The sequence below is a fragment of the Leptosomus discolor genome, chromosome 16, assembly GCF_034619465.1.
Source record: "Leptosomus discolor isolate bLepDis1 chromosome 16, bLepDis1.hap2, whole genome shotgun sequence".
NCBI lineage: Eukaryota > Metazoa > Chordata > Aves > Leptosomiformes > Leptosomidae > Leptosomus > Leptosomus discolor.
In genome coordinates, this window is record NC_141406.1 from 2232442 (window position 1) to 2258101 (window position 25660).

At 42.8% G+C, this 25660-nt stretch overlaps 1 protein-coding gene across 1 annotated transcript in view; it reads right to left on the reverse strand.

Annotated features, from left to right (window-relative positions):
* Positions 1 to 25660, reverse strand: part of FBXW8 (F-box and WD repeat domain containing 8) — a 53218-nt gene that overhangs the window by 22239 nt on the left and 5319 nt on the right. Inside the window, exons 3-5 of the mRNA XM_086474197.1 lie at positions 20761 to 20925; positions 20067 to 20155; positions 6499 to 6656 (exon numbers count right to left, since the gene is read on the reverse strand). Of these exons, the coding sequence (XP_086330323.1) occupies positions 6499 to 6656; positions 20067 to 20155; positions 20761 to 20925 (412 nt within the window). The remainder of the gene's footprint in view (positions 1 to 6498; positions 6657 to 20066; positions 20156 to 20760; positions 20926 to 25660) is intronic.

Consider the following 25660-nt stretch of genomic DNA (forward strand, 5'->3'; position numbering starts at 1 on the left):
ACAAAACCACCATTATTATCATATTTCAAACATCACAAAGAGAGGACACACGCAACAGTACAACCAGTTTGAGACAGGTTTGTTGTTTTTTTTGGTTTTTTTTTGGTTTTTTTTTAACTAGATGTTCAATAGCAAAATCTGTCCAAAATAACTCAAAATTTTATCAGGCAAACACAGTGTGTGCAACACCTGATGGACAATTTGGTGTGAAAACATCCCTGGTAATATCAAAAAAACATGTGAATTGTAAGGTCACAAGTTAACATCTGTTTAATGAAGGAGCAAAAACATAAGGAATAAAAAGGAGAGTTCAAAAGGAACACGAAGAACAAGAGAAATACCATTCTTTCATTAGGATGAACAGATAGTTGCTGCAAAAGCACTGCTTTCTCCCCTCCACGAGAAGTGTGCACGATTCTGTACGTCCTCTGTCACTCGCTACCAGTCAGAAGCTTTAACCACCACATGCAAAGACCTCCTGCAGAAATGCACTACTGTCAGCACGGGGATGTGCAGCCACGCACGAGGGCAGGAAAACACGGCGAAGTTTTACACAGCAAAAGCAAACACCCCCCTGCATGGATCAATAGGCAAAGCTACCAGTAGGTCTAAAAGTGCTACTTGGAATATTCTGTATTTCACTGCAGAAACAGCAAAATGTATTTATTAGCGTGCAAGCCTCTGCAACAGTCAATCATGTTTGTGTAAGAGTAAAAAAAAAAAAAAAGCCACCATTACAGCTGAAGTTATTAGTATGACAACATAAAAAAAATTAGGCGTAAGATTTACCAGTGCGGATGAGATCACTACTTCACATAGTCTATCTTCGTGCCTCCACCCATGACCAGTACTTCATTTCCAAAGCAGTATCTTTGCTAAGGTGAAGTTAAGGTTGCATGCATACAGTACCTTTTTTTTTTTACACTGTAATCTTGAAAGTGTATTAAAGTCATTAAATCAAAATTATAAGCAAGACTTTCACTGCATGCTAAAATCTGCACCACAATTGTGATCAGTTCAATTGAACTCTAAGAATAACTTCTCAAACCAATTTAGACTTTACAGCTTGCTTATATTTCATCTTGGCTCAAGGAAACTATTAAGCGCAAGAAGCTGATGAAGACGGTGTAATTGCTGACACTTGACATTACAATCACTGTACCAGTCTTCTTGTTTATCATTTCAGCCCAGATTGCACAAAGAACTCAGGTTTGTAACTTCTAATCCAATATACTGTTGAAATGTGGCCTGATGAAAGGTCCATTTACTGCAATTCGCTCCAGATTGTAAGGTATTTGGACAAAACATTTAGCTGAGTCTATTGTGCCTTACACAGGCACTGCTGATCCCGACTGTAGTCCCATTTTAGTAAGCACCAGCCAGTCTGACACATCTCTTGCCATATCAAACGTAATGGCTAGAGGCTGTTCTCCATCAACAGTGCCTCTCTCTAGTATATTCCTCTCCTTGCAGCTGGAAGCACAAAACACATCCTGCAAAAGCAGCTGATTTCTACATCTGTTTTCACATAGATTTCGCCACCAAAAAAAAAACCAAAACCCTCTAATCCTGTAACAGGGAAAGGCAGCACAAACACCGAGGTGAAAAACGTGAAGTCACATTTGTAAATATTCCACTGGCTGCGTTCACCAGCGTCATACAGCGTGTCACAGCTCCTCCTAGGAGCGCGCCGCAGCGGAGGACAGCTGCCGCTCGCGCTCCCCGCTACCAGCGAACCCTTGGGCTAAGGGTGTGTTCTGGTGCTGAAGACCCTACGCTTGGATCCTAATGCCCCGTTACATCAGCTCTTCCATGTTAAGATGAGACGGCCAGCCGTCGCTGTCAGCTTTAGAAAAAGTGTAAAGCAATCTACGTGAGCGTTACCTGCAAAAAGGGGGAAAAAAAAAAAAGCAAAGACCCAATTTTGACTATGCCAGAGCAGGGAATCTGGACGTGCTCCTGGTTTTCATACTCATTCATTTCAGCTTCTAAACACAAATGTCTGGAAAGGCCAGACGCTGCTTCGACACGCTGGAGGGAAGGGAGGCCACCCAGAGGCACCTGGAGAGGTGGGCCCGTGCAGACCTCATGGGGTTCAACAAGGCCAAGCGCAAGGTCCTGCACACGGGTTGGGGCCATCCCAAGAACAGGTACAGGCTGGGGGATGATGTGACAGGGCAGCCCTGAGGAGAAGGACTGGGGGTGCTGGTGGATGAAAAACTGAATGTGAGCTGGCAACGTGCACCTGCAGCCCAGAAAGCCAACCGCATCCTGGGCTGCACCCAGGGCAGCAGGTCCAGAGAGGGGATTCTGCCCCTCTGCTCTGCTCTGGTGACACCCCCCCTGCAGGGCTGCCTCCAGCTCTGGGGACACCAGCACAAGACAGACACGGACCTGCTTGAACGGGTCCAGAGGAGGCCATGAAAATGCTCAGGGGGCTGGAGCAGCTCCCCTGTGAGGACAGGCTGGGAGAGTTGGGGGTGTTCAGCCTGGAGAGGAGAAGGCTCTGGGGAGACCTTAGAGCGGCCTTCAGTGCTGAAAGGGGCTGCAGGGAAGGTGGGGAGGGACTCTTGATCAGGGGGTGTGGTGACATGACGAGGGTAACGGTTTCAAACTGAAAGAGGGGAGATTTCGATTAGATGTTAGGAAGAAGTTCTTCCCTGTGAGCGTGGTGAGATGCTGGCACAGGTTGCCCAGAGCAGCTGTGGCTGCCCCCTCCCTGGCAGTGCTCAAGGCCAGGCTGGATGGGGCTGGGAGCAACCTGCTCTGGTGGGAGGTGTCCCTGCCCGTGGCAGGGGGGTGAAACGAGATGGCCTTTAAGGTCCCTTCCAACACAAACCACTCTGTAATCAATTCACATCATTTACATGATGTTTTTCCTGTTCCTGTGAGTTGCAGTCTTGTCACTTCTACTTTGATTTAAACAAAACAAAACTCTTTTTCACCTTTTGAAAACACTTCTTCCATGTATTTTTTCCTCCAAGCTGGAAACATTAGTTTATTTCCTTACAATTTTCAGATAACATCATGCTTCTGTGAAGCACAAACAGTAGATGAAATACACGGGTGGAAATAAGCACCAGCCTGAAATCTCCAAACTTCTTGAATTTCGAGTTTCTCCCAAAACCATTTCCAGTTGGAGGGACCACCAACACACAGCTAACCTTAGAAGATGCTTGGTGTTCTTTAACTACAATTTCACATTTTATTTTCACTGCAATGCTGTTTCTCACCTTTCAGTGGGTATAGCAAGCTACTTACCGTATTAAACAGCAAGAGACTAGACCTCGGTCACAGAAGCCATGCCTTTATCACATTAGTTCCCACCAAATGCTGTCAGGTTTTATCTGCACCACTCTTCTACAGAGATTTTCAAATGACACCATCCCTGTACAGTCCCTCAGAAAAGGCACAGGTGAGAAAGTCTGTATTCTGTTCCCAACTTGGGGACTCAAGAGGCAGACTTCCCTGACCACGATGTGAAATCACACGCCACTGACCCAAACCAAGAGTTTTGCACCCGCAGCCACCTGTACGTATCTGACAGGAAAAAATATACTACTGCCTGCTACATGCAGTTTTCTTCAAAAACTTTTTCCTTTATTCAAGCCAGCCTGTTTCCCTGCTCCTGCCATCTTACAGCATGTCCTGGCACTTAGGGGAAGGCACCGAACACATTACTGCGTTTCCGTCTTTGCAAAGAGGGTACAGAAGGGACAATACCCTCAAGCAGCTTTAAGGGCATCAAAACGGACAAGACAGCAGATTTCCAGTCCCAGAAAGCAGCACTGCCAAAATTCCCTTCCTGGAGCCTGCCAACAAGCAAGAGCACTTCTGATCCCTGCAGAAACCACCTTCCTTTGCTCCGTGTTGCTACTCCGCAACTTGTAAAGTACCCCTAACTGCTCCCCATGGCTCCCAAAGCATGACCCAGAAGGGCAGCAGCCCAGCATCCCCCTGCCATGCCCACACGAGGACGAAGCATGGCATTAAAAAAAAAAAAACAAACAACAAACCAACAAAAAAAGTATGTTCTCCTGTTGCAGCACATTGTTTTCAAGTCAAACTATGAGACTCCAGAGGGTGGGGGGGAGAGTGATGGCTAAAGTAGACTGCTGTTTCCCAAAAGCTGTGGCTCACCGCCAAAGTCAGGCAAGCATGGAGCAGATGGAGTCCTGGCAAGGCCTCTACTGTCCCTGCATTAGCAGCATCTGCTCATTACCCAGAACCCTCGCCTGCTTTATCTAATGCTCCAGGAAAAGCATTTTGATTTGATTCATTTCAGTTCGGTAACGTGCAACACAATTAGTGGTAAAATCAAACTGGAGGACTGCCAGTGCTGACAATAGGAAACAAGGCAGAAGAAATATGAGGCCAGTGGGTTGGAATTCAAAAATCACAACTGTGGATCAAGTTGCCAAGTCCCGTTGCCCCAGGTGTACATACAGTGCCCCCACTGAGTACTGGCATGGGCGGAGGGAACTTCATTTTCTCCCCGCACATTTTTCTCTCATTTACCTCTCCTTGCAGCTTGTTTCTCAGAGGCTGACACCGTCAGAAACATTCACCAGAAGTCACAATTCAATTTTTCTCTAGTGCCATCACGGAGTTACAATTCACTTTGGATGTGGGCATCCCAGTAGGACAAATCTTTCTCCTTGCTATATTTCATATGCCTTGGGAAGCGTTTGCTACTACTGAACCAGCAAAACAGCGCTGCAAGGCAGGCACGGCGTGAGCAGAATCTGCCTGTTAGTTCTTCCCTGTGATCGGATGCCAAGGACATCGCTGCGTGAGCTCTGTTGAACTGGGAGAAACTGATGTTATCTGAACGAGTCTGCTAGCCAGGGATTCGACAGAGAAGTCTAGACTCTTTGCCTGACAGCACCACCTCCAACACTAGCAGATGGTTTCTCTGTGTTAGTCAAACTTACAAACAAAGAGAAAAGGGAGCTGGAAAAGTACAACAAAGGACAATCAAACACATTATTTTCAAAGTCATCCTCTCCCTCCCCAAGTTTAAAAGAATTCTCTCCACCAAACTGTAAATATACACTTTCAGATTCCCACATTTCTAAAATCAGTCTTTGTAATTCCCTGTTCACATAGAAACTAATCTATTCTGACCAGGCTTCTGAAATCAGAGTAACTGCCATATCACAGAGCCCATTAAAATATCTACCCAAAAGAATAAAAGATGCCGAGCTTTATGCAAACTAGTTTAGTCACAGCACATGCAGGGCTGACAACAAGGAATATGACAGAAAAAAAACCCTAGACAAATTATTAGATTAGCCAGTGGGAGACTAGAAAACAAACAAAAGACCCTCTGCTAGTCATTGTTTGGCACATTGGACAAAAAGCCAACACTTCAAACTATCACTGTGTTATAATTTCCTACGACTCGAGTAAATAATATTAATGAGTATTCTGTAATACCAGACTTGCTGTTGTCAGAAAACATTGCCTATCAACAGTTTTTAGCCACAGAAAACCACTCTAGCACGATCAACACTAGAAAAACAGCTAAGGATGTTGATCACCTTAAAACAGTTGTTTTCACATATAAAGCATTTAATTTACTTATAAAATAAAATATATGGATTAGAGATTTTATTTTGATTACCCGTCTTCAGCTTTGTTTTCACATGTAGAAATGCCAGGATCAAAGACAGTATGTGTACAAATCTCCCTAACTTTAAAAATACTCTTTATTCATACCCGAGGAGAGGTTATTAAGTGCCAAATCACACCTTTTAAAGAAAGACGACAGGAGTTGAGTTCTGCCTGAGCAACTCAGCCTAGGATCCCAATTGGCTAGCCCTGTCCAAACCTGACTTTTTCAATTGCTGTTCCCATGTCCAGTAGATGTACGGCTGGTCTCTGGCTCCTGTGGTCCATTTATAAACATCTAAGTATATTCAAAACAATGCATATAACCAGGATTTTATTAGAGTTTCATTAAAGATTACATCACAGCTTTTATTTCTCTGTATCAAAGTATATAATAACCCATCACTGCAAACCAAAAAATACTTTAGCTAATGTGCATCCATACACTATGCCAAGAGCAAGAGAGGACGCAGATTAATTAGACATGCAAGTTTACCAGTATTCCCATAACAAAGCTTCAAGGCACCCCAAGGGAGTTTTGGACAGAGGAGAAGGCTGGTGGAAGAATATTTAATATTTTTATAGCAAAACAAGTTATTTGCTTAAGATAGTTTGGCTGGACTACAGCCTGGCACTCAAGCTTTGTGTAGCAGTTCCAGTAGGAATTAAACATCAGTTTTAATGGGTGCTATGTTCCAATGCCTCCTAATGCATTTAGGGTTATTGGCCAACTTTCTCACATAAAAGCAAGTGTGTGCGTGTGTGTGTATACACAGGATTACAGACACACAAAAAGCTGAGCACAGCTGCTTCATTTTTGTAAAGCCTTTTTTTTGTGGTTTTTTTTTTTTTTTATAAATAGGGAGGAGAGTTGTGGTTACTCACCGTCCTCATAAGCTGCTACAGCCAAAGAGCTGTTTATCCTCACAAAGGAGACATGTGGCTGAGGTCCAGCATCACCAGGACCATGCACTGGTTCCAGGATGGGGGCTGTGTAGTCCCAGGTGCGAGTGTCCCACAACCTCACTTCTCCTGATGTGTATCTGGAAAAGAAGGCTATTATACATCCCAAAACATCTGAAAAGAGGTAGCTGGAGAAGAAGGGAGGAAGGAACAAAAAGCATCTTAAAACCCAACACCACGTACAGCTCCTAGATTGATCCTCCTCCTGCTCACACACCCTGTGTGCAAGCCCAGCAACCTTACTCATTTTATTCCCATTTACTGAACATGGCATCAAGTCTATTAAGACAGGCAGGTAAACTGGAGCTACAAGAGCAACGTGACTGAGCTACCACAGGTTACCAACTACCGATATAAGCTTTACAACTAGAATGCAAGGAGAGCCGGGCTCAAGGGAAAAAAGGTAATCAGTAACGAGTCTAAATTACATCATGGCAAAACTTCAAACTGTTTCTTTTCGGTCTTTAAAAATTTGTGATTGTGGTTGTGCCAAGGAGAGGCTGTTTAATCAGAGTATTTATGTACGTACACGCAAGCTCCCACACGCACACACCCATCCAACCTACTGCTCTTTATAGAAAGAAATTTCTTAATGCCTCATCAACAGATCAGATTAATCTCTGAAGATTAATTCATTTATTAATACAATTAAGTGTTGTCCTTCGAATTAAGGCAGTGCTGCTGCCTTTGCAGAAGGCTCTGTCACCGAAACATCAGAAAAACTATAGTCTAACATCAAACTATAGCTTGCCAGTGAGAAAATAAAAAAACAGACCTAAACTTCCCAGGTAACACTGAATATATCTAAATGAATGAAGGTTGTTACACAGCAAGCAACACAGAAGCTGTTCTGGCCATCTATGCTGTAGCACGTAACATATCATTAAAGGAAAAAACCACTGCAGGCAAAGTAGAGGAGAAGCTCCCTCTACAATTGGTCAAAGAACACAGTTCAATAGCTGTTTGGAACAGTTCAATAATTATTTAAGATAAGTTTTGACAGAACTGTGACAATTAACACTGTCTAACAGTCTCAGAGGTCTTCCTCTGCCATAGCTGAGACTTGGATTCTGCCGGAAAATGAAGGGTGCTTCCTGCTCTGTCAGCTTTGTTGTTATATCCCAACTTTCGGGGGAAAAGTATTTCGAAAGAATTAATCTTTTAAGCCTCAAAGGTCTAGCAGTTAGAAATCTGGCTGTCCTATGTTTATGAGGAGAGTAAGAACATAGTTATTGAAAAAGGAGGTGAAGCAAAGTCCTTAATGAAGGTTTAGAAGATGTTGGACTTCGACTCCGGTTACCCAGTTCTTTGGGGAGCACCATGCAATAGGGTTACAGGTACTCTGGAGCAGATTACTCCCAGCATCTCTGGGTGAAAATGTTTCACTTTATACAACTAATTAAAGTGCCTGAGGGGGCGGTGAAATCTGTCAAGCAGAGAAAGATGCACATTAATTCTCTGCACTGAGCGGGGAACAGAAGAGAATGGTGTCCTTGTCACCTGGCTTCCTCTTCAGCGCTTTACATGGTAAGAAAGAAGAAAATGAGAGAACAAGGTGGGAGAGCACTTCTCTCTTTTCCTCCTTCCGCAAATGAGGCCCAAATCCCCCTATGAATTCTGCTTTCCTTTCCAATTTACAGCAGCACTATCTAAAAAGAACTGATCAAGAAGCTTCCCCAAAGCCAAACAAAATGTTTCATGTCGGACCGAACAAGCAGTCCAGATTAGTCCGCAAGTATCTTCAGTTCACAGAACGGAAAAGTGCTCACTTCAGACACATTATTTGGAGACAAGAGACAATGGGACAGGTAATCATACAGATCTGCTGCAGTCCCCTTCAAGACGAGACACACAACACATTTTGGAAGCATTTTCATTTTGAGCTGCTTTTCGTTTCCCTTGATGTTTGGGTTGGCTGGGGTCATGTTTTCAGGCTTCTCCTGGCTGCAAAGAGCAGCAGATTACCCCCAAAGGGGAAGCCAAAATTCACTTGTCACAAAGTGACCCTGAAAAGTGAGTTTCAAAGGAGACATAAAATACTGGTAGAACTGGCAGACCTAAGTGGCAGAATATTCATTTTCATCCCCAAATAAGCAAAGAACCGCAGCATCTCCTAGTGCATATACATACTCGCTTTCACATAGTCCAGTCTAGGAATGTAAAAAGAAAGACTAATAAATGGAGAAACCAGAATGACAGGAACAGGGAAGAGAGAAGACATACAGGGCTGGCTAATCCTCCGAGTGCACTGCTTCTGCTTTTCCTACATACCATGCAGAACAAGTAATCCAGGGCTCCAGACACACTACTGTCCATAAAAAATAACGTGGATGGCAATCTTGGAATTAAAGATCCAGCATCACAGTACCACAATAAGCACCTAAATTAATTTTATCTCAGAATTCAACCAAGCCAAAATTTAGTCTGAACCATTCTTTGTTCTTGAAGAAGAACCTGAACCACCCCTGCAACTAAACTCAAACTGGAACCAAATGTTTCTGACTATCAGTTTGAAATAAATTCAACTCCGATGTGTTTGTGCTGGGACCTGTTAAATGCAGGAGCTGTCTCTGCTCGCTAGGCTCTGCATCAGAGCACCCTGCAGCCTCCTCATCCTCACCCCCTTCCTCTCCAGCGATGGACAGGCACATGCTGAAGAGCTTTCACTTCTACACCCTGAAGCCATGCTTCCACCCCTAGGAAGGACCTGCTGCACACAAGAGCTTGTTACGGGTTCCTCAGGTACATTCCAGGGGGTTCAGGCGGAACAATCCGTAAGAGGATCCTGGCCACAGCGCTCATCCCAGTTCTGTCATGACAGAGAACGGGAAGCACTACGTGTGCCAGGAGAAGCCTGCAAGTGCCCACCAACCCGTACCTCCATGTCTGTCTGTCCCAAAATCTCACCAGTGCACTGCAAGACAGGACAAGTGCTTTACATTCACCAGGAAGAGGAGGGCAGTAAGGTATCTTTGCCCCCATCCTTCCTGTATCCCTCCTACCCCCATTTCCCACTCAGCAACACCACTCACAGCCTTCCCAGCGCAGCGTGATGGCAAATCAGTCCCACAACATCAAACCTAAAGGATACGGAGAGATGTTACAAGACCCCGCTGGAAACGTCAGTGGAGGCCTGGGTTTGGGCAGGGAAGCGACATGGGGAAATGGGAGATATAAACCATCTCCTCAGCTGACAACGCGCTCCGTTGGCCACCACCACCACATGCCCATTTCCAGCATACACTGGGCCTGTACCAGAACTGAACTGGAAGAATTTCAAACACAGATGAATCCAATTCAGAACTAAAAAATTTAACGGTTCAACTCCCCGCTTTTAATGCTGTTGTAAAGAGCAGCACACTTTCAATTTGTAACCACAACGAAAGGCTTTTAAACTATTAAAGCATTGCCTTGCTGTAAAAAAATGAAAAGGCTGCTTTATTGCAGATAATTGCCAATTCTGCCATATCAATATAGACGGCTGAAGAGAAGAACGCGCTGTACTTTACAGAATCTATTTCTAGATAATTCCAGTATTTCTATTAATTTCCTACCACAACAACTTTTACACTTCACCATGAAAATTTAGCCTGGATTATCAGCTACTGAATGAAAGAACCCTAGATGTAAGTCTTCTGCCCTAGAACAGGTACAGTCCTCCAACCTGATTCAGTTACTCATTTTCCTACCAAGACGGCTATGAAAGGCCCACATAGCTTTCTACTGGAGTGTAAAAAAACAAAACCAAAAACCACACAAAGAACCAAACCAAAACCAACCAACAAACCTCTCTGTTTAAGATAACAATGAATACATTCTATCTGCTGTAACACCAACAACATTCAGCTACTGCTTTTTTTCCCCAACGGGTGTAATGAGATGATTATTGCAGTGGCAGGTAAATACCCCAACATCTAATATAAGCCACTTGCATGGAAAAAAAACCCGCTCAAACAAAACAACCCCAAAACCTGCAAATTCCAAGTTCTCAAGTTCAAAGAAAACCAACACCTCCACATTAGAGATCATATTTGATTCACTTCATTTAGAAAGGCTGTTCAAAGTCTTGCTTTCCCAAGTACAACAGGAAGCAACAAGACAACGACTGGTGCTTACAACCCCAAGTTTCCCCCTCTCCAGACACCCCCTGCCCTGATGCCTTCCAAGATGTTTCATCCACACACTGCCTGGCTTTCAGCTCTGGGTCTGTGTGCTTCTCTCCCTATTCACCAGACACAGACATCCTTCTCTTAGCGTTCAACGGGACTCTCCACCCAAGTAACTCAGCTTCTTTGATGGACTTCCATTTCACTTCCACAGAACGGTAGGAGTTGGAAGGCACCTCTGGAGATCATCTAGTCCAACCCCCCTGATAAAGCCCTTGTTCTTCTGAACATTCCAGTGTACACACATGAGAAGCAGCAGCAGGAGAAAGACGAGAGCTGTATTTTTCTAACTATACTTCTCCTTGACAAGCCAGTTCTGTAATTGTGGACAGATATGTATATATCTGTAAAAATTAGTCTGCAAATTCAGCTTAAGCTTTACAGATATACATAAAAAACTTGCTGAAATGGAGCAAAAATAGGTGGAATGCATATGGCATAAACTGAAAAAAAACCAAATTCATATGGTATCTACAAATGTACTATAACAAAAATACATACTCACTAATCAAAAACATTTCAACTACTTTTTATTGGCAGTAATGTCATGAGACGAACAATTTCCTTGTGCCCTCTCACATGAGTGAAAGCAGAAGACTGAAGGAGAAGGGGCTGGGGGTTAAAAGCTGCTGATGTCCCACGATGGCTGGGAAGCAGGTGGTGAAGTGCAGAGCACATGTGGGAGGAAGCAGAGATGGAGGCTGGGCACTGCTCTAATGAAGTGGCGCTGAAGAGGCAGACGATTTCATAAGGAGAAAAACATCAGGAAACTGGTCAAAACACAGAGTCTCATCTGAAAAAGCTCAACTGTGTTGGATAGCAATAGCCAGAACAAATTTGGGGAAGAGGAGGGGGAGGGGGGAGGCTGATCTCTCTCCAGAGCCCCAGATGTCTTTATCGTTGCCTAATGACAATTATACTCAACCAATTAAGACACTGCTATCACAGTTGCATTGTTAGTAAGCCTTTGGCCCTGAGTGTTGATGGCTGTCTAATTAGTGTTTGTGCAAAGTACAACTGCAACTAATATATAAACTGACAAATACACAAAAGAAAAACTGTTAACAGGAACATTTTCAAAACAGTCGAGACTCTACTCCTGCAGTCCATGGCAGCAGCAAAGACAAACTGCTTTCCTTCATGGCTTGCTTACTGCTGGCACTGCAGAATTTCGCTTCAAACAAGCAGGTCAACGAGACCGTTGCTGGGTTGCGGTTGAAACAGGATGCTGGTGTCAGTCCATTTTGTTGGCTGCCTCAAGCACACCACTCCGGGGCAAGTCTCACTACACTAAGTTGGTCTGAACACCAAAGACTTTTTGATAAGACACTTCAGAAATCAGTTCACAACTTCCGTATTTTCTCTAAAGAATCTGTAGCAAGAAAATAAAATGGAAGGAGAAAGAAAAACCTTTGTTTCACAGTCAGGTTTGATTTCCAGAAGGCAAAGTCTGTTCAGTTTCCAGATACCTGTGGTGATCAACAAAACAAAAAAACCCCAACAACTTTGTTTCAGGCAGTCAGTGACCATCTGTTAATACTCAAAAGATCTTATTATGAAGTCCTTACAATGTCAATGCATTTTATTGAAGTCAGTAGGAATTTTGCTCAAGTAACAATCTCTAGCTATAGCTCTGTTTAAACGGATGCCTGTTGATAAGCAAGTAAAATAATGAGTATTTTGCATTGTCTTGCTGCAACAAGCATCTCAGACCTTTCATCTTTATTCCACCAAACACAACTAACCAGTCCTTCATGTGGTTAATCAAGGTATCTAGTCAGTGACCCCCTCTGTAGGCTTAAAAATAAGGTCCAATTAAACATGCAAACCCAAGCCCAAATGCCTTTGTAAGTCGGTTCAAATTGCTCTTCATCTTCTCTGTAAGGCTCAAGAAAGAGAGTGGTAATTCATAATGTTACATTTCAAAAAACCTCTTCATCAAAACACCGCAAGTTGGAAGATACCTCAGTCACAGCACACAATACCGAAATCAAACGGATTCCGTTACCTTCTTTATACTCAACACTAAGACCCACAACTCTTGTCTGAAGCGAGGGATAACGATGGACTGCTTAGACACATCTGCCACAGAGTTCGATGCCTCACAGAGTAAGGCTGGATGGAAGAGGTAAAAGTTCCCAAGCCCTCCTGTGTTCTCGTTTACAGTTACTTAGAGACACTGATTTTGCCACTGTATATACAACTGGCAGGTAGCTTGGCTAAGGGCTTCCTTAAGCGAAGGAGTCAGGAAAAACAGTCTAGTGGCAACAATGGAGTAAAGAACTACTTTACCTGACAGAAAGCAACCTAAATAGAATACAATGACAAAAAAAATAAATACAAATGGAACAGAAGAGAGAACATTTTCTGCTATCGCACAGCGTGGCAGAAAGCTACACTATAAAATACAAGAAAAAACAGATGGGAGTAAACCAAACCCAGCATTTGAAACAATCCTAACACTGGTAGAAGAACGTGAAGTAGAAAAGTAACATCCCTGATTTCATCCAAACGTTATTTTGGGTTGCCTGATACATAAGTGCAGCTATGAAAAAAGTGACTAACTTAAGTGACTAACTTGTACAAAAATGGATTTGGAAACACTTTAAGATTTAATATGTAGGAAAGACATTCTGAGCATCTCTATGATCAGTTCCCAAACTCTTCTGCTGGGAACTTGACTTTCCAATTCATCAACCCACGTCCATCTGTGGACCACTAACAGGAACAGAGCTGCGGAGAGCTTGTACCTTCATTCCGAAGGCCTTATTTAGGAAATCATAACTCTAGAAAGTGGGTTAAGCTGCTGGAGATAGCACGCGGGTCTTCTGCAGCTTATCATTGTTATCTGCAACAAAATTAACATTTCACTATCCTAACTGCTTCTGTGTGCCTCACCTTCTTATTAATTTTAAATGCATGCAAATGTTATACCAAGGGAACAGAAACAAGCCAAAGGGTTATACGGTAGGCAAAACATTTTAATGAACACTTAACAAAAGCAGAAGTTAGAGAAAGCCAAACTGTCTCTAGTAATTTCTTTTTTTTAAGGCCAAGAATCTCCCATCATTTAGATCAAGGTTCTAGTGGCTTGCATCAGGCCAGGCCCAGTAATTAAACCAGCTGCTCTGACCAAGGAAACATATTACTGTGGGTACTGCCACGGCAGGAGAAGAAAAATTATCTTTTTGAAAAGAATTCAAGAGGAATTATGATGCAATTTGGGAAGGATCTGGTTCATCAGCCCTATTATTTCACAAAGGACAAACACATAACGCAACAAATAAAACAATGGCTCCAGTTTCAGACACAGGCGAGAAAACACCATTTGAAGATGGTATCAATTGATATGTTTACATGTGGGAAGGAACACAAACTGCACCACACCGCAAACAGCAGGGAGGAAAAGTATCACCTGAACTCCAGGCACTGATGGCTACAGCCCAGAGGCTGGCAGGCTGTGAAAAAACAGTAAAAATAAAACGTTCAAGAAGTCTACTAGAAAGAAAGATGGGTTTGTCTGGCCTCAGCAGAAACCCAGGCTTTCTAAGCTCACTCGTGACTTCAGAATCCTGGGCAGCACTGTGCACACAGCGCATCTCACTGCGGCAACGCATTCCCCTGCATCCAGCAGAACCCGCAGGTAAACCAATAGCCTAATGGTCAGGCAGGCTGGAAAGGCATCTCTCACAAAATGTCAGTATCAAGCTTCTACTCTTGGTTTCACCTGAAAGGCTCTTTTTCACAAGATGACAGAGAAGCCAACATGTTTGTCACTTAACACAACCTTACCTAACTCCCGTAGTTTGTCATCCGACCCCCCGAACTCATGATGTCATCCTGTTTTCAACTCCCCTAAAGGTGACTCACTTGAAAAAAAAGAAAGCCTGACACTTATTACTTCTTAACAATGACGAGAATGAGTGAAGAGAACACAAAAGGCCTGGGGAAGGCTGAAGGAAAAAGGCAAGAATTTTTACCTTCTGCCTTACTGCTGTGTTTTACATCCAGGCGCTCAGTCACTGGGAGGGGAAGGAGAAATCTACCAAAGTTGTGCCATTATACAAGTGACATTTAAGTAATTAAGTAAGGTAGGGGTTTATTCAGGCTGTTTAAGACTTCAGTTTGTTAACTTTTATTCATTTTCATTACTAATTAATATTTTGGTTTCCTCAGGTCTGCACACTGAATTAAGATGCAAGAGCTCATAATAAATACCTTGAGAATAGCCCACAAGCCCTATAGCAAAAAAAAACAAATTAGATGAGAGTTGACGTGAAGTTTTAAAAAGTGCAGAAAACTGTTTTCAAGCCTTTCGGGCTAGTTTCACACATCGTTACAAAGCTAAAAAGAGTGGCAGGCCCATTTTTTTTTAAAAAAAGTCATCTGCAGGTCACCTTTGAGCAAGAGGAAAGCCGGGTGGGAGGTAACCGTAGAGAACAAAGAAATCTACCATATAGTAGCAGCTACTTGTATGTCTGTATGTTGCTCCTAACGACTCAAAGGCCCAAATTGTTTGAAAGTGCTGCAGCGTTTAAACTGCAACTTCCACAATACTCCTTCAGAACAGCGACAACTGTACGAAAGTTATTTCAGTGCATTTAGTTTCTCAGTACAAGAGTATCAAAATGTATTGCTGCCCCTAAACCGGAGGATTCCCCTAACCACACAGGATATTCGGAAAGTTCTTTTGCTCCTCATTGCCTTGATCAAGCATCGCTTGGAGAAATACCACGTGTGCCAGGTGTGCTCTAACCTGAAAGGCGAGGAAGTGTTAATCTGTTGATTTATCGAGGCACTCAGAGCAGATGAATCTCACCAGCCCTAACTCAAGAACATAAACTCTCCAGGAAAGATGACAGCACTTACTGGGGGGAGGAGGAAAATGGCTGGAATTAAAATGTAAAGAGAAGAACCAGGGGCTGATTCCCAGCCTAGCCTGTAAGAGGTGCAGGGACTCCACGCAGCATCTGCTAGATCGGTCTCTGCAGCACAGCCGAGGCATGCCCTTGAATCTCCGTTTATGCAAGTTCTTCCCTAACAGGCTGGCACTCCTTCTTCAGTCAAGGAAAACTGAAGAAAGAAAAAGCAGATACATCTTTGTCTTTCTGGGTCTTTGGAAGGGTGGTCTGACACTGGATGTCTTTATTTTCCTTGGGGAAGCTTTCAGAGCTACAGACAGCAGCAGTGAATGCCCTTCCTGCAAGCAGGAAAAAGTTAACACACAATAAAACATCACCCCGACTCACGGCAGACTTGGTGTGGTTTTACGGGGCGCGTTGTGCGGTGAGATGACTGCCACCAACACAAGGCAAGCTTACCACACAGTTCAAGGACAGCCACACGTGAGTATGTCACACAGAGCCAGTCAAACAGCAAACCAGCCTCACAACACGCTACGGACGTGTTACACCGCAGGCTCCACTGTGCAATGACAACACAGTTCAAACAAGGACCAGATGCATGCTCCGAGATCTGTATCTCCAGGAGGACCTAACCTCTGACTACAAATGCCCATCAGTGTGGCTGTCAGCACTGCCAAGAAAAAAGAAAGTGCCAATTTTACTGCCTGAACATGTGCTTGCTTAAAAAAAAATTTAAAAAAATGAAGCTTTTATTACAGAAGGTGAAGAAATCCACGCATGCTGTGCTGAAACCAAACATACGACAGCATTAGGTACAGTGAACGTAATCACCAGTAGTAATTTATAAAAGCCATAAGGAAGACACGTAATTGCTTTAAGTAAACTCTGACTTAAAAGACAAAACTACATTTGAATTGAACATGGAGAGAGGGGAGGACAACATCCCTTTAAAGAAGATCCTCTGAGACATGTAACTGAAGAAAGGCTGGCAAATACAACATTGATTGGGAATGAGGTAACCACAAACACCGCTCTCTCAAATGAAAAGGGATTCAAGGTCGGACCCAGAAAACAAGCATCGTAACCGCTGGGATGAAATTTTAATGATAAACACAAGATGCTCTGCATGCAGGCCAGATTGAATTATCTGATGTCAGGCAGTAAATGCAAGGCGCTCTGCGAAAGAGGAGCTGCGAGCAGCCACCTTCAACTCGCAGCTCAGGTTGCACTTAATCAATCCTTGATATTCTGCCATCTTCTGGCTTGAGCTTTGGCAGCAGCGTGGAGAAAAGAGAGGAGAGTGCCTGAAATAGGTACATTTCTCTAAGGGAGAGCTAACCCCGTATAGTTTATCTTTGCTTCCTTACACAAAGCTAACAAAGAGATCCGCTCCTGAAGCGGTTCAGGCAAACTATGCCTCTATGCATCGCACTTGTAGCTGCTGTTTTAGGTCGCTCTTCCCACAACCTGTATAAATTCCTTTTCAGAAAGATTAAAAAAAAAAAAAAAAAGCAAGCTCCACAGCAACTAAAATGAAAATTATCCCACTTTCCAGCAGAGTCTGAAGCAGTGTAGTGAAGAACACAAGATCAGGTCTATCACATCACAGGTTCAAATCAAGTAAGAGCGTTCCCAGGCTTGCTCCAAGACTCCAAATACATAACAGACCCGGCATTTCTGCTGGAGAACCTCTCTCTCCATCCCTTTTTAATTTTTTATAACCATTCTCTGATCTCCAAGATCCTGAGTTGAGCATCCTGAAACCAGGGAGCAGCTGCTGTACACTGCCACAGTTTCCAGCTATAAAGACAGAGTGTAATGCCTGGCTGGCCTGGCCGAGCGAGCCAGAGCGCTGCAGCTGCTCCCCAAAGTCAGGCAGCAAAAAACCTGCTAAAACCTGAGCGGCCCTATTCTTCTCCAGTGCAGCAACCTGACTGTAGAAGAAAGGTAAATGATGCCACAAGCCACTGCTCAGACAAGCCCAGGAAATGCCACACATAAAATTAGCTTGAAGATCATCACTGACTTCCCAGTCTTGCAAAGTCACACATCAGTTTAGCTTCATGCACACGGCAAGTCTCAGTGTAATCTGTGATTATTCACATGTAAAGCTAAGCACGTAAGTGTTTGTGAAACTGGAGATATAATCATTAAATGTAACAGATAATTGATATTTATACTGAGAAGAAAACTGACTTCTGCTAACCTCAGCTATTAAATTACTTCTTCAGTATCGAAAGAATGCAACAGCTAGCTATTGATCACCAGATTCATTACACTTTTATGATAAATTTGAAAGCACAATGCCATTAAGTACAATTCTGTAAACTGTGAGAGGAAGGGGAGGGTGGTGTTTGGATTAAAAAAAACAAAATAAAACACACCAAAACACCAACAAATCCCTCAACCTACCGATCCTAAAAACTTACCAAATGCATGTAACAAACAAAGTGTTTCTCTGCACAATTTGCTAACGGCCTTGGAAGTTTTAGTTATAACTTGAAGTCTGTCTTGTTCGGGATTTACCAGGAGATATTACTGGGAGGTGTGACAGTGTGCTACTGTCTTGCAGACTGCGATCGTCACTGGCAGAACAACAAACTCATCTTGTTTTGGGCAAGACTGACAGAATAGTTTTCTGCTTGCAGCAACTTAGGAGATGCCTTCAGAGACCTCGAGCTACCAAAGCAGAGTGAAGGGCAAGTAGGAAACAGCAAAGGAAGTAACATGCCTTTTGTGTTCTAAAACTCTAAACATTTCATTTACCAACCAGGTAAAGTCAAACAGCTGAATTCCGATTTCCCCATGTTGTTTATTCAAATATATGCTCATCGCTTCACAAAAAGATACCTCATTACTAAAATTCATTTTCTCAGAGAAGGGAAATTACTAAAAAGTAATTTGAGTGAAACCCAAAACATTGCTTTTCCTGATGGATACACACGTGCAGTTTTTCCCTCAGTGGTCTCTGACCTGCCCATCTATTTTCACGAACCTTTCAGGAACATAAGTTGTGTAACGGCACCACCTCCCTTCACCATGCCAACTGATGCAAACTCAGCAAAAGAATCAAGAGACGCTGGAGGAAGCGGGGAACCAATGTGAAAAGACCGTGTGAAACTGTACAAACCCAACTTCCGTAATACACCAAGCTAAAATAGGGACTATTTGAGTTTAATACGCAGGATTAATATCCTTTGTTTATTAATTCTTCAGAAATTCAATTTATTCTGCCTACCTATATTGCATGTGTGCATATAAACACAACGGAGAAACTGAAGAAAAAAGAAGAGCTGGAGGTTTTGGCAGCAGCATGGTGACAACTGGGGTTTCTGGCTCCCAAAAAAGTACAGGAGGTTTCATTAGAGATAGTGGAACAGATACAGTAGTGCAGATCCCTAGTCAAGGCCAGGAAACACACTGCCCAAGCTGAAGGGCACAAATTCTTGAAGCCTCTTCCCATGGCCACTGTGGAGCTTAACCGCTGTGTGGCACTGCCCCTCCAGAGGTCACAGGCTACACAGCTCTTCAGCAGCAACACTTTCATTGCTCTAACATTGCAGCCGACTGCAGCAGTGAAATCACCGCATGAAAAGTGGAGAAAGAGAAGCAACGGTCAATGAATAGGGTGGCAAAGAGAATAGAAAGGGAGACCTCCAAATGCAGAAGTAAAACCAGTGCAAAAGCATCTAAAAAAAAAAAGGCCAAACACGAAACAAAGCAATTGAAGATCAAAATTCCTCTTCCACTCCTGCCGTCCGCTAGCTTAGATTTCTGCTCTCCGTTGCCCAAGAGCATTAAAGCATTTCCATGTCTATGGGAGTTAGCTACACGCAGTGTATGTCAAGGCACCTTTCTTATAATCACTGCGTGGATTTTATAGTATTTTGTAAGTAGTTTTCTCTAATCCCACAACGCATAAGCACACTATGAAGTGCTACCATAAAACATGGAACTCTGGTGTGTTAAGGACAATGTCCTCTGACCGCCCCCAGGATGGTAACATTTTTATTTACTCACGTGACTTCTTCTGGAGGGTTACTCATTACTGAGCCTGTAAAATTCCAGCAGAATACAGTAAAGCTGTACACCTTTGGAGACAGTCTAAGAGCTTGTGAGGTTCTTAAAATTGTATTTAACGGTGTAAACCAAATGAATAGCTAAGTCAAGGTCCTGACAGAGCTTTATATGAGGAAATGAGAAGTTTGAGTTTCTCTGGTTTTGGGGTGTTTTCTTCACGAAAAGTAACAGTCCTCCTAGTTACCTTGCCACAGCACACAAAAATACCCTTGTGATTAAGACATTTTTATAGGAAAAAAAAAACAAACCAACAAACCTGCAGTCAGAAAAATTCATTGCTGTTGCCTCAAACGGGCGCTGCTTTGGAATTTCTTAAAAAGCAGCACATGAGATTTCAAACAGCGAAGCTTAAGCGAGCGTTACGCTACCTCATACTCACCCAGCAATAACGACTCCGTCGCAAGAATGCACATCACAAAGAATTTTTCCCAGCTCATACTGCAGCTGGCTCACAGCACCGACGCGGTTCTGCACAGAAAGACGAGACACGGTGTTAGTGCTGCAATCCGTTCATCAAACGAGTTCACTTGTGCTTCGTGGAGAACACCGAGCTTTGCTATTGCTCCTGACAAGTTGCAGCGCAGCTGAGAGAGAGGACACATCTATTTTACGCTTCCTGCCTGGAATTTTTACAGATGGAAATGAAGGAGAAAGAAGCTATCGCTCTTCGTTATCATTCATAATCTTTAGGTACAGAAACAACGACCACCACCACCACAACAAAATTGCAGCTTTCTTTTAGCCAGGATATGTCATAAGCAGGGGAAGGAGCCTTCATCTTAAAAGTTGATTCTCATTATCAAGGGATGGCTGAAGTATAAACAGCTCTCTTTCACCAAAGTCAATGGAGGAGCACAGCAAAGAGAAGGACTCGCTCCCAAAAGCAATCAGTCATCGGGGAAAAAAAGGTATTACAGCTAGGGCTAAGTCACATAAATCCTTCAGCAGCTCTCCCCTTTTAACTGGCAAAAAGAAGCTGCAATACAAAAGACCCACTTTTCACTACCACTTGCTTGAAACAGGTTCCCATTTTCCTACAGCATCTGGAACCCATTAAAGAAATTCCCTTTTACCTTCCAGTTGGTTTTCAAGGTGCGTTCTCTGGCACGGCAGTCCTTGAGGACGAGCTTCCAACAGGAGTGATCAGAGATGCTCGTATCTAACAGGTATCCTTCCTGTTGGCACAACCGGTACCACAACACTTCGTCTTCTGCAAGTACTCTCCATGTCCTGCTGACCTAGAAATCAAAATTTTATGTACATATATTAAAAAAAAAAAAAAGAAAAGCAACTTGTAAGTAAAAATTAGGTACCATATAAAATTATTTAAATAACATCTGAAATATACACACATAAGCCAATACAGGCCTGCATTGAGACTAAATCCTTACCTAAACAGATACATTTGTTCACCCTCTATACTACCGAGAGTACAAAAAAAACCCCAAACCTTGAACAAAAATGCTTGTTTCCTGTGGTTTCTTTTGAAAACAACTGAGTTTCTGCTCCACTAAAACTCCATGCAACATGGACATCAGTGTTTAGTGGCCACACTGCCAACCTGAAATATCAATTCATCAAATTTTGAAGGGAAATGAAGCAAGAAAACAATTAAGATGGTATTGTAAGTTTAGAGCTAAAATATGAATTTATTTTCATATTTGTGGCTAAGAACACCTCACAGATCACACCATCATATCTCTAAAGTCCTACTGACAATGCCTGATTAGGTGTACGACATTAGCCATTTATAACCTATTGTATTACAGTATGCATAAATAGGAATTAATTATTAAGTTTTTCAAGTAGCCTCAAGTTGCTGTCCATTTCAGAGAGAACAGCTTCATCATAATCCATTGTGAGCTTTGAATTAAAGATTCAAGAGGTAAGAGCCAACTTAAGTAGCATTTGTCCTCCGTAATTCTTAATTTAAAAAAACAGATGTAACCAATGAAAACTGCTACTGGTGAAAGCAGCAATCAACTGTACGCCGTTTCCAAAAGATTAAAAAAAAACCTTCTTAGACTGACATCATTTTTAGCAACTTACAATTAAGCATCTAATGTCCATTTCAGACCCAAGATTACACCAAGAATCTAGGCCTCCCATCGATACAAACTCTCACAGGACCATCTCTTCGTGTTTCCTTGCCATTCGTCCCACGTTTACACGCAGACTCAACAGGGCACTGGGAGGTGAAAGATGAACTATTACTTGTTCTCCATTTGGTAATCCATCTCCTTTGTATTTTATCATTACCATGCACACCTTGCTTCAAACTGCTTAAAATCACAGCTTTCAAACAGAAAGTATAGCTTTGCAAAATTATGTATCATGAGGAACACTGAAAGTACGAGATCCTTTCGGCTGGTACAGATCTGCAACGAGTCCACGCAGCACGCAAGCCACCGGAGCAACAAAGCACGCAGCGAGGCTTACAGAGGGGTTGGGAAATCAACCCAGGCACTTACAGAAATCAAGCAATCTCGGAGTTTGTAACGTGACCTGTGAAGTTTTACACGCGATGGCCCGGCAGGCCGTGCTTCCTCTGCCATATTCAGTGCAGCACCAGGCCAAGACTGACCAGCCGGCCCAAGCAAACCCCCCAGCATCGCAGGGAGATAGCAGCTAAGGTCCAGGAAGCAGTCATCAACAAGACCCTGTGTCCTACCAGTCTCCTTGGGTCACAGTAAGTGCAAAACCACCTTACACACACGGTCCCAAACCTCCTTGCACACCACACAGTCCCCAAACAGTGGGACAGCATAGATCTCCCCTTAAAAACTTTATGAAGCTTCTAGCCATTTTGTTTACATTGTGTTGCCTGTTGGTCTTGCTGTAAAGACACACACGTATCATTACTGCTCTCAAAAACCAACATCCCAGCAGGAATCAAGAATTTTGAATTTTCGAATCTTTTGAATTGCACAAGATGCTTCTCGTGACCTGTTTCTTCCAAGGGAAGAAGAAAGAAAAAAATAATATGAGAGAAAAAAGGCAGGTGGACGAAGCAACCTGCATATGTTTTTAAGATTTGATACCTACATATAAGAGCAGCTCTCAAACAGGAATATCCAAAGTCCAGCAGAGCTAAATTCTAGTTATTCACCAAAAGACCTCAATTCAAACCAGCAGACATACAATCCCCTTCCATCACCAGACAAAGAAAACAACCTGGATGGGGCAATCACAAATGCCTTCCAAAGGACAAAAACAGCACTGAGCCTTCTCTAGCATTATACATCATCCTGTAACAAAAAAGCAGCGCTTAATGCTCCCGTCCCTATAGGGACACACTCAGAAAGTGCAAAAACAGAAAAAAAAAAAAAAAAAAAAAGGCAATCCAAATTTCAAACCATTAGTTTATTGGGGAATGTGCTCTCAATTTGATTTTTAAGTAACATAAATCCATATATTGTTGCTCAAAGAAAAAAAAAAAAAAAACAAAAAACAAACCAAACCACCCAGCTTTTTGCTGACACACAAAAAAAGCAGCTGTTCTGCAGGAGCTGAGCCCCCGGCCAAGCCCGGTCGACAGTAACGGCACCTCTGCCCCCCTCCCGTAACAGCAGCACGTTTCTGCTGACATTGAGGGGACAGGCTAATGCACAAGCAGAAGTAAACAAAGCCAAACTACGCCAACTTTTGCCTGGCTTTTAAAAAAAGGAAAGAAAAACACACACGTTTGGAGTTTGCCAAAATAGACAATGCTGTACAGACCTTTCTAGTTTCAAGGTCTTAAAAACATTTTATAAAGACAGTTAAAAAAAAAAAAGGGGGGGGACACTACATAAAATCTAGATTGCCTTCTCAACTTTCGGCAACAAACATTCAAGGGGAATAGAGATCCTATCCTATTATGATTTTTTAAATCAAATTACATCAAATCCTGCTGCTTTACAAGCATGAATTTCCAAAGGGTCCCTAACGCAGTCTTTCCTTAATGCACCAAAACTGGCATGACAATCCCTTGTAAAAGCCCCACTGAGCAAGCCTCAGCTGCAAGAAATCTCTAATAAAAGCGTCTCAAGCATTTCACTTTACAGCACCACTGTGAGCTGCCGCATTAAAACCAGCCATTGGCTTGAAGTCAGCTTTATTAGATCTGCCTGACTTCGAGTTTCAGGTGAGGCCCCAAAAGCCAGAGCATTACGGCTTTATTTATACACACCCGTACGTTCTGCTTGTTGGAGAGGAGCTGAGACGTGCAAAGCTCTTATTAAACTACGAACACAATTATTTCCAAATCTACACTACATAGAAACTCCAACAACGATCAATGACAACATCTTACAGAGCTGTTTATAGATTTAGAGTCTCCAATTTAATTTTGTCTTTAGTGTTCCTGTTATCTTTTTACTACAGTTCTCAACTCTTCTCAGCAAAGAAACTTTGGTTTCCCCTGAGCTCCACACAGGAACAGTTTTATATCTCACAGTTCAGCAAGTAATAATGTTCTGAAGGACTTCAAAGGCTTTCGCTGACAGGTTTTGCTATTTGGTTTTGCCTTTGGGGAATTTAAAAAAAAAAAAAAAAAAATCCTAAAAAAACCCCAACCATCTCTTCCATCAAATCCTAAATTTCTTCTAAGCCTACCTAAACCAACTGGCTCAAATCCTAATGAAGGTTTATTCATCCCTCTCCATCTGATAACTGTCTTTGTTTCATTAGGTTTATTTTCTTCCCGAGACACACAAAGACACAGTCAAAGTTCATTCGCTGAAGCCAGGGGCCTCAATTAGAAATATCTGGACTTTCAATTCAGTGCAATACGTAGTGCCAAACAGCATTTAATCCAAAGCCATTCAGATGGAAGCCATAGCAGGTGGAAGCTGTTCATCTTTTCAATTCGCAGCCATAATGTTATTTTAAGTCTCATCCTGAACCCAGGATATCCATATCCACCCGTTTCTCTGCTCTCTCTCTAAATTACGAGGAGGATAGATGATAACTTTTACCCATACACAACCTCGACATAAAAGTATGCTCAAAAAAACACACGAGGTTTTCTTTTTTTAAATGTATGAACACTAAAAGCCTAACAGTTTGACAATTCCAGAAGCTCTAGAGGCAAGTATCTGAAATTCTTTCTTTATGCTAGATAATTCATTCTTAAATTCCTAGAAACAGTCTCCCTTGTCCTAGATACATACACAACCGTTGCGTTGGTAAACATTTCTAAACCACCCCTCAGACGAAAACGCTAACAGCTCAAGGCAATTCCCCGCTGATCCCTTCAGAAATAAATCTGCCTCAGCATTGCCAAAATCCAGTACAGGCTTTCGAGCAGTATTTCACGTCACAAAACGCAATTTATGCAGTCTCTGGTATTTCCTAGAAAGCAGCAGTAACAACCCTAAGTATACGGAGAGATTCATAGGGGAGACACACCACCTTGTCACAAAGTGCGTTTCAAGGCCAGCTCCTCGGGCCACCAGTGACGTCAACCGCAGGTACCTGCACTATCGGCCCCAAACAACACAAGAACTTTTGAACACATTTCAATTTGTCACACTCGCGGTGTCCCAAGTGACTGTTTTTCTTTCCCCTTTACATCACGACCAGAAGGAAGGACTGACTGTTCCCAAACCCGCTCATCACAGAAGTGACAAGAGAGCTGCTCAGAGCACAGATGTTTCTTTCAGTGGTCAGAACAGAATCAAAAGGTGCTCCCAGAGCTGGCACAAAGCAGAGGGAAAATTTTGCCATTACTCTGGACTGTTCTGCTGCCACATTAAGTCCTGGATACCATCCTCCCTGAATTATAAACATGGGATATCAACAGGGACTGGTTCTGCTGGATGCTACTGAATATTGCACAACTACTGCAAACCCACCAGAGCTCAGGAACTGATGACACCATTAATTTACAGGCTGCACATGGCTTCTGTATTTCATGTGCCATACAGATAGTTTGTGTTTCATAGTACTAATTCCAAAAATCAAAGAAAAGCTGCGGGGAAGAGGGGGAGG